At 34.6% G+C, this 10,064-nt stretch overlaps 1 protein-coding gene across 1 annotated transcript; it reads right to left on the bottom strand.

Moving 5' to 3' along the window:
- Window positions 1-1,551: 1,551 nt before the first annotated feature.
- On the bottom strand, window positions 1,552-8,767 carry LOC140150834 (pancreas transcription factor 1 subunit alpha-like). Its single transcript, XM_072172976.1, has 2 exons — window positions 8,226-8,767; window positions 1,552-4,335 (listed from the first exon to the last, which is right to left on the bottom strand). The coding sequence occupies exons 1-2, from the start codon at window positions 8,677-8,679 to the stop codon at window positions 4,109-4,111; spliced, it is 681 nt and encodes a 226-aa protein (XP_072029077.1). The 5' UTR covers window positions 8,680-8,767; the 3' UTR covers window positions 1,552-4,108.
- Window positions 8,768-10,064: the final 1,297 nt, after the last annotated feature.

Here is a 10,064-nt window from a genome sequence, read left to right as displayed (position 1 = left end):
TGTCCCACAAAAAATACTGTCGAAACGCAATAAACGCTCATTTTAGATCCCTTAATGTCAAGTGTTGATGTGACCAAAATTGTACACGTTAAAAAATCACTTGGTATTCAAAATTAATAGGAAAACGCATTCAATGTATTAAACTTTCTAAATAGGTTCAAACTTCTTTGTATGCAGGTATTAACGCTTTGAAGAGAATTTCAAAATTGATTCATTATTTGCATTAAGTATACGCCTTCGGTGCCTGTATAAAATGCGAAGATATGCTAATTAGTTGTAATTACGAGACAACAGCGGTAACGGATCGATAGTGCTTAATCAATTATTAATAATATGATAGAGTGACTGTATAGATGATGTCATGCATACAATATTTCGAGCTAGGCACTATTTGACAGCTTTTGTAAAATGTTAAACAATCGCTGTTTTGGGGCAAATTTACGGGACCGTATAAGATAAGTTTTGCATTAATACCGGTATTGATATATTTCGGACACACCAAGGAAGGCTTAATTAATTACATGAACGAATTTTCGATATTTTGTACTTAGTTGCGCACTTGATATTGTCCCGCATGACCCGCAATATCGGCATTTGTTGTATTTTTATATAGCCTTTTAAACTTTTGCATGCATTAACAATTCAGTGTTTTATCATGTATACATGGACAGTCGAATTCACTATGAATGTAATAATGTACTTCCCCAGTGTAATGTTAAATGACTATGAAGCAATAATGCGAAATCATAAGGCCCAATATGACTGAGCATGCACTTTCCGGGGTCAAAGTCAATGACAAGCTCCATAAGTTTATGGTCCAAATGATATCTAAAAGTTGTAGGACCAATCTATGAATAGTAAGTCTTGTAGAATAATACTTACACTTTGCAACTTTGTTTTGTTTGCAGAATCCATATCAATACCCAGTAAACATAAAACGTATTCGAAATACTGGGTTTGTAAACGGTATAATGGGAATGAAACGTATTAATTATCCGTTAAAAATATGTTTGAAAACTTAATGCAAAATATTTTAACTTAATAATATTTAAGTGTTGACAAAATAACTTGCTAATAAATGCTTGCCAATAGATATTTTAAAATAACATTTTGACAACAATTTGTTTATTCTAGATATTCGAAGTATATCGATTGATTTAATTGATACAAAATTTAAGTCATATTGCAGGACTGAGTCGTCTATGACTTATACCCCTTAAGAACCTTTTTGTGTTTGATGGGGAGGCCTATGCAGCAATACCGTATACACATAAAGCTATCTACTGAAGATAGCACATCTACGCACATACGATACACATTCAATTATGTAATACATACCACGCGTGCAACAGGTTAGAAGAATAATCATATAGAATGCAAGTCGAATTATTTTATTATTCTATGGATAGAGAAATATATTATTATCAAAATTATAGTTTTTTAATAAAGCACTAAAAGCAGGCGGTTGGAAGAAGGAAAAGGGAAGAAAGAAATTTAACAAGTCGAATAATCACAACAGTTGATGACAGGTTTGATATTCAAGATTCGCATTTTTATTATTCCATACACAACAGGTACAGAGTATTATAAACAATAACATTTTGATTTTAAAAGTTACAAATTGCCAGCGACAAGCGTTTACTTCTTAATTTGCCAAGGTATGTTAAAGATTAACCGTTTATAGCTAGCGAATGAACTATAAATCTCAAAGCTGCGTGAATTCACACCTAGTCGCTAACCAATGAAATAGCTTGTTCATTCCAAACTAAATTAAACGATCAATCATATTGGGCCGATCTAATCGCAACCGACGTAGTATTCTTTGTGAGATATTGCGATCTTCCAACGACTGAACTTTTAAACATCCTGTAATGCCCATAATCCCAAAAAATTGCGTGATTCAGAAGTTTCCTCTTGGAGGAAAGAGCACACTTAATAATAATAAAATCTCTTCTAATCAGATAATATATTAAATTTGTCTACATCAGCACACATTTTGTGGTATTCTCATATAATTTATGATATATTTCATTACATATGTTAATTTAATGATTTTGATTTTAAAACTGGTATCTGATATCGTATATATAGCGCCTTTTTTAAAAGTCCCCATTAAAATGAATATCTCAAATCCAAAATTTCTAAAACTGAATATCTGAAAATTCAAAGAATTAATATCTGAAAAATTCGCCAGTAATAAACATCCCATATAACTGGTCTAAGGAATATTATATCCTTTGTAATTTTAATTTAATGTTAATATTAGTAAAAGTTTTTTATTATTTTCCCGTCACCATAATATATTATATTGCCATTCTTTCTTTATGTGAGGCCAACATTACTAACACAACAATTAACAATTGGCTATTCCATGCAGTTCACACAACCCCCTTTGGAAGTCACGACCTTAATCTCACACGTACACAGGCAAGGGGTGAAGATTTTAAATTAAGTCATGTCACCTATTCAGGTAACTTCATTTGAAATTCACACTCCCTGTGCTGGAGATTAAGGTCATGTCTTCCATAGGGGTGTATGGATTCCAACTGGAATAGCCCCAAAACACTGTCAAAACACTTGGTATATAAATTCACCCAACCTCATTACACAATCACATAATTCACCCGTAACTTCGCAAGTTGGGTATGATTATTGTTACCCAATTTGTGTAAAATTCTGTCCAACTTGGATTTCTTTATAATAACTTTTGGATGGTTCTTTATCTTGACATTGTTCGTTCTTTTTACCAAATGTTTTGACAGTGTATACAGAATCAAAGACTATACAATATAGACCTGAATCCAGGAAGCTCTGATTTGGATAATTATATGTACAATATAAATTTATATTACATAATATAGACACTATATATAAATTTTGAGACATCAATGTCGAATAGGCACAATTACGGTAAACATGGTAAACAAAGTCATGAAACTTAACAAGTATAGAAGCATGATAACATTGCAAAAGACTTTTTTTAACATGACTTGACTTCCTTTTTTGAAACAGGGTGTACCAAAAGTCACCACTCCGCCAGGTACACGAGTTTTGGGTCACCATAAATATAAAAGAACATCCGTTAGCTTATAGTCATTTCGAGCTGTGACAATTATTGTTAAAATTATATAAAAGTATATTTATTTATTAAGCAAACTATAAATTATAAGCAAGGAACAAATGTTACTAGAAATGATAAAGATACTGAAGGGCGGTACCACTGTTGGCTGTACCCATGGCTTGAAGTGCAAGATCCATGCTTGAAGTGCACAGTATAGTTTCACTATTTCAGCAGCAAGTGCAACATGCAACTTTCCTTTATTCATGCATGACTTTTCAGGCAAAGTTAAAAAACAATTTTTATGTTATAGTTTGATCATACATTCACACTTCAAACCAGCCTTCGATATGGCCGCATGCTTTAGTATCAGTGGCGTAGCCAGGGGGTGCAGGGGCAGAGTGCCCTCCGGGAATTTTTCAGGGATAAAATGGGGACGGTAAAGAGCAAAATGTCCTTAAGTTAAAATGACCAAAAATGGACAAAAAAAATTACAAATGGAGACAAAAATCTGGCTTTGCCTCCTAAACATGCTAAATGGAGACGAAAATTTGGCTTTGCCCCATCACACCAAAATCCTGGCTACGCCACTGATCAGAATTAATAATCGTGCTAAGTTAACTTTATTGAATGTGCCGTTGTCGTATAAACATGTCTCCTATTATTGCCATTGCCCTCTGGCTACGAGGTTATTGCAGTCAGCCTCGTTTCATCTGTCTTATACAAAGTTCTTTTTAACTTCAGTGTGAAGACCGTAGACCACTCTCAACTGTGAATTATATCATGAGTATTGAGTTCCCGCGGTACGAAAATGCCGAAATCTAATGTTAAGGATGCGTTCACTTGCAGTATCTTCATAGAAAAAACAATAATTGTTTCTTCAGTTCAGTTGTTATAGTTTGATCGAGTTGAAGTCCAAATAAAAAACAAAATACAAAATTGGGACGAAACGACATGCAGCGAAATCGCAAATATTGAGTTCTTAAATGGGAGTTGCCATTCACACGATGAAGTTGAAAGCTTACGGGTCAAAGTTTATTGTGAATTTTATCACAAAAGTTCAAAGTTCGAGGTTGTATTTACTAGAGATTCAAGTTCGTTAGAGTTGATATCGTGTTGTTGTTGAAATTTACTTTCTCTTGGATCTTCAGGAGTCCAGATTTTTGCCGTCATGACATTGTTGTGGCCAATAGTGCGTTTCTTTTCACTTTCCCAAGATAAGGAGTGACCAGCGAGGGGTGGTAGACCGTATTCTGTTTCAGCAGGCGTAGGTGAACCTAGATAAAGAAAGAAAACACATACAATCATCACAGTTAGTTTTGTTTGCAAGGAGAACTTGTGAAACAGAAATGGGCAAAACTGGTATACTCCATGATTGCTCCAATCTGGAGAAGAGGATAGATGGCGCTCTAACCATCAGAGGAGGGACTATATGCATGGGATTATGTCTGTACAGTCTTCTATGTCATCAGTGTCGTCTGTCGTCTGTCGTGCGTGACGGTGTGTCGTGCATGTCACACTGTATAGCTTCCTTGATTTATAAATTGATATTTAACTATATATCTTAGGGCAATGGGAACGGGGTCATTGGGGTTGCGTCCTCGAAGTTATGTTATATGCTTATTCAAACTCGTTATAAGGTGCTCTTTCCGCTACCAGATAAACCATTTATTAAAAACTTTGCAATATCATCTCTGTTTCGCGGTTTACGTTTTGGCATGAAAAGGTACATTTCTATATTTCTATTTCTATAAAATTACTATTATTTTGGATAAATTGTCGTTTGTTTTCTTAACAATACCAAAAATGTAAACGATCATGAGAAAATAATCAATTTAGGAATCCCTCTGATGTCAAAGCCTTTTCCCTACAATATTATGATTTGATGTAAAATCAATGGAATTGTATTTTCTGATGTCACCAAGTCCAGTACCACCATAACAAGCCTAATCCCTCTCATTAACACTTTCTCAAGTTATTTCAAGAGCCGTATTCTGGTCGTGATGTAGTAAACATCATTTTGGGAACAGAATGATGAAAAGAGTCACAAATAATCCCCGCTCAATATTGATACTTATTGATGGCTCAACAGAGTATCTGATGGTTAAGTTATTCTTCAAATCATCTTCTCAGCATCATATAGATTCTGTCAAACCAGGTTTTTTATGATAGATAATATAACGGAACAAGAGTGGGATCTCCTAATCAGCTTACCCACATCAAACTGAATATAAACGAGTTTTATAGACGAGAAATCATCCAAGTACATATGATTTTGAGTCATTATAGATCGTTGTTCGGCTTACTTTGGCCCACTAAGTTTTCATTTAAACATTAATGTACATAATACACTATAATGAAAAACACATAATTTGATAAAAAGGACAAAACACTTTTTCTAAAAAATTATCAAATACGTACACAATCAAGCAATCAGGGCTATACTAATTTATTGTGTGTTTTTGAACTCAATTTTCGAACGCAAAGAACCATAGCAAATTAATTTGATCGTTAAAAATGATTATCCTTTGAATCAGTGATACGAAGTGTCAGGTGCGCACTGTCAAAGCATGTTCTATTTAAACACAACAGAAATATAATTATCTCATTAGAATCGTATTTAATTTATCCTAAATCAACAATTGTCTGTCGTTGCATGCCTATGATTTTTCAGCGCTGATAATCCGGAACAGCAGGCCTATATTTAGTAGATGCGAGTCTTTATATTCCTAACAACCCATTTAAATTTCCTCAGTTGTGTCAGTCCATGACTTGATTTCTGTCGTTTCACAGAAAAAAAATGTATATAAATGACGTTGGCCATCTCTTTGTAGAAAATGGTCAGAAGTGATAGCTCGCACGTGCCAGTTAATTGTTCTGCTATTACACGCACCAACAGGTAACTTTATATTTGTCTTGAATTTAATATTTCCATAAATTTGATGCGATAGCGACAAATTATTAGTCCTCTGACCCATACAGAAAATCGGGTTGGATCAAGCGCGACAAAAGTCGTGTCGAGATCAGGATGTAATTGACCGGTACATTATTATGTCATTGTTAAATTAGAAAAGTTATAATGAATCGGTTGTGTCGTTGGCTAATTTGCTATACAGGTGGTGTTGGTGTGAGGGAATTATGCATCAAAAGTTAGGATTTTATATGAACCATTTCGGTACTTTTGGGACCATAACAACTACTTACACAACATGAGTCTTCCGAAAGAGTCGCGCATATTCCTAGGGCACATGATAACAAAGAGGAGATAGAAAACCAAGATGTATGAGGGAACGTAAACGAATGCAAAGTATAAACGATGCCTTTGAAGGACTGAGAGAACATACTCCAAACATGCCGTGCGAGAAGAGGCTTTCGAAATATAATGCATATCGCGGATTTTTATTTCAAAATATTAATTCTTTTTCTGATTTCTTAGTATATGACTCCGTAAATGTTATACCAAACAACACCAGCAATGGTTGCAAGTTGAACAAGTTTTAATGGTGTTTCGTTATAACAATGCAATAAACAAGACACTCCAAGATCACCTTGTCTATGTATATGATAGAATACAAGTGTCCAAAATGCGAACATGGCATTCGATTGTCAACTACAGATTAAGCATTTATTTATTTATTTATTTGGCTTCATACACTGGTTACAATATCAAATAACAAAATTAGATAAAAGATGGATAAATATATTGCACAAAGTAAAAGTATAAAAGACATATTATATATACATGTGAATAAAACGCACCACAGATCCAGCACATGTAGGAGAGATACCAGTGTAGAGGATTGGGATGAATAGGTGCATATCACCTCTAAGACCATCCCACCTCAAGATCAAAAATTTAATTAAGACACCCTACAAATAGCACAGCATATCGAATGTTGAGTATGGAATGGAAGCCCCAGGACGAAGATACTTTATTTTTTTGTCCGAATATTGTGAAAACAATTAAACTGAACCACTATAACATTGCATTTTTGGATTATATTAATAAAACATGGTGACTTAAGGGGGGTACTACACCCCTGTGGTAAATTTTTGACTATTTTTGCATTTTTCTCAAAAAATAATAATACACTGGTAACAAAAGTTATGTATATTGTTGGGGCAAGGAATCCAATTACTACATTGGAATTTCAGTCACCCAAGTCAAGCGGTTTGTTATTTATGATAAGAAATAAGGTACCGCTAGGATGTACCTCGTTTCCTATCATATATACTGAACCGCTTGTCTTGAGTCACTGACATTTCAGTGTAGTAATTGGATTCCTTGGCCCAATAATATACACAACTTTTGTTACCAGTGTGTTATTATTTTTTGAGAAAAATGCAAAAATAGTCACAAATTTATCACAGGGTGTAGTACCACCTTAAGTGTTATTAGACAGCAATTGAGAGCTTTTTTGTAAACGGTATTAATTCCTACGATTTTATTTAACCTGCATTTCCCTTCAGGTATGAGGTGATGTTGAAGCGTAAGGATTTCCAACCCAAATCAATAAAGTAATATGCATTTTGATAATGGCTTGAATAAAAAGACTAGTCAATGAAATTACGAGTCCCTATTGTCAGTTCTATTGTAATATTACAATAAAATAATTGATGTGAATATAAAAGAGATGTATTCGGCATACACATGATTTGATAAGTCAGAAACGAAAAAGAACACGTTTGTTCATACTACCAGAGAAGATCTAACATCTAAACTTGCCGAAAATAATGATCATGATTGTTGTTTTGTCATAATGATGAGAGAAAGAATCTTGGTGGATCGGGCATGGTACCAATTAACAGAGTTTTGTTTTACTCTCTATAGTCCACTATTATAGATATAGGGATGATGTTGTTGAATATGTTTTTTGCAAGCAAAATTTGACATAGCCTAGACATGACAGAGCAAACCGAACCAACACATATTTCGTTCGTGCCTACAGCACGTTTTAAACATCTTTTGGAGCTTTTTGTGTTCTTATTTTAGCTGGAGAAGAGTTTCATACTAGACGAGATGTGTAATACTAATAGATAGGTAATTGTTTTAAAAAAATCATCTGAAGTTTAAGACAGTTCTGACTAAAACCGCAACTACATTGTACAGGTGCAGTTTGACGAAGACCAAAACATTCGTCTCCAGAAACAAATTCATAGCACTCACCTCTGTGACAAATGATGACTTTCTTCACATTTTCCTGATGGGACGCTGCCAACGGATCATCAATATTGTCTTCAGTCGTAACCATTTCTTGTAGAAAATGAATGTATCCGATAGCTAGTCTCAGAGTGTCTACTTTCGAAAGCCTCTTCTCGTACGGCAATGTTGGAATATGTTCTCTCAGTCCTTCAAAGGCATCGTTTATACTTTGCATTCGTTTACGTTCCCTCATATTAGCAGCGTGTCTTTGCTGTAGTTGTTGAGATATACATCTTGGTTTTCTTCTTCTCCTCTTTGCTATCATGTGCCCTCCCATCATGTCATGTTCAGGTTTTCTACCACTACCATAAGGAAGCGTTAATTGTTCTAAAGCTGCTCTCTCCAAATTGGTATACATTGGTGGTCGATTTTCACCAAAAGAGATGTTATCCATGTTTATCATTGCACTGGTCAACATTATTGCTTTTTTTATATTAATTAATACTTGATGAACACACTAATTAAAAACTACGTGCACTACCTATAAGCTTAGCTACGCTCTTACTTTTGGCGAGCAATTACACTTACGCACTTGTTATATCGTACGTGCCAACCCCGCCCACAAAACCATGATACACAAGCCGCCACTCATTGCACTGCAATTGCGCAGAAACTTCATATCTCAGTTCAGTGACCACGCCCTGGTAGTGGTATATGGAACCACTTTGTGTTATGTATATCTCCGGTGGGTAATGGGTAATAGTAATTCAGTTTTACACCACCAAGTTTACTTCATGTATAGTAGCTATACGGGATAATTAAAAGATCAAACTTTGATGTGCTACATCTTTATTGTATATACTTTTTATCTGTAAAATAAAACAAAGTATAATGACTGCCACGCGACCCAGACGATCTCTTTGTTTTAAGGTATATCACGTTATCTTTGTAATTCATTGTACATACATATGGAAAAAAAATTCCATCCGAGATAAGTGAATCGCATAACAAATATTTATCATTAAGGTGAGCAGGGGCCATAGTTTTCTATAGTTTCCTCCATTTAACTAAAAAACTGCAAGCTACTTCTTAATATTAATACATTGATCTGATATAGCAATGAGTTAAGGCAGCCAATAATCGCATTTATATTTCCATTGGTTTTGCTGTTCTCGAGTTGAGGCCATATACCAAAACGAAAGTTTTGGGTGTTTTCCCCCCCCCCCTCCCAAGATAAATCATACACATGACACCCATTATATATCAAACCTATACGGATCTCCTTCATATAACACATACCACCCCTCTTGTTTGTCAACTTTATTTGGCAAAATATTTGAGTGCAAGCACCACTAGGTAATGCTCACGTCCGAACCACCTTAAGAGGTTTGAATTTATTAATGAACGATGCTAACTTAATCATATTGATCAAAGAGTTTATCTTTAGTAAACGTCATACTGATCATTTCTCAATTTGGCTACTGCAAGTATCTACTTGCATATATTTCACCCTTTAGACTTTTAAAACTATTTAAACATCATCATATCATGATTATACGCGACCAGGGTTTCAATTTGTCATGGAATGTAAAACATTAACATTAATTTTTTCGAGGAATGTTGTCTATTGATATGAAATGTTTACGTGTTGTTTTCAGCTTAAATGTACAAAAAAAAAAACACAAAAAAAACACGGCCTGAATACTTTTAGGTCCGATTTTTCGAAGCATGGCTAGTGATCAGGCTTCCTAAGCCAACAGGCTTCCTAGCCCTACCAATGTGCATCCATGTTATTTAAATTTTCTTTCTAGTTGATGTATGATGTGAAATTGCAAGCACTAATTGAGCTTAATTAGTCCTTCC

Source organism: Amphiura filiformis, chromosome 4, assembly GCF_039555335.1.
Source record: "Amphiura filiformis chromosome 4, Afil_fr2py, whole genome shotgun sequence".
Lineage (NCBI taxonomy): Eukaryota > Metazoa > Echinodermata > Ophiuroidea > Amphilepidida > Amphiuridae > Amphiura > Amphiura filiformis.
Note: the sequence above shows the minus strand (reverse complement) of the source record. Positions and strands in the feature narration are given on the sequence as shown.

Excerpts from the sequence above, each read along its gene's own strand:
- LOC140150834 (XM_072172976.1), bottom strand. The coding sequence starts at position 8,679 with ATGTTGACCAGTGCAATGATAAACATGGATAACATCTCTTTTGGTGAA. Across the intron at positions 4,336-8,225 it reads AGTCATCATTTGTCACAGAG|GTTCACCTACGCCTGCTGAA; the intron begins GTGAGTGCTATG and ends TTCTTTATCTAG.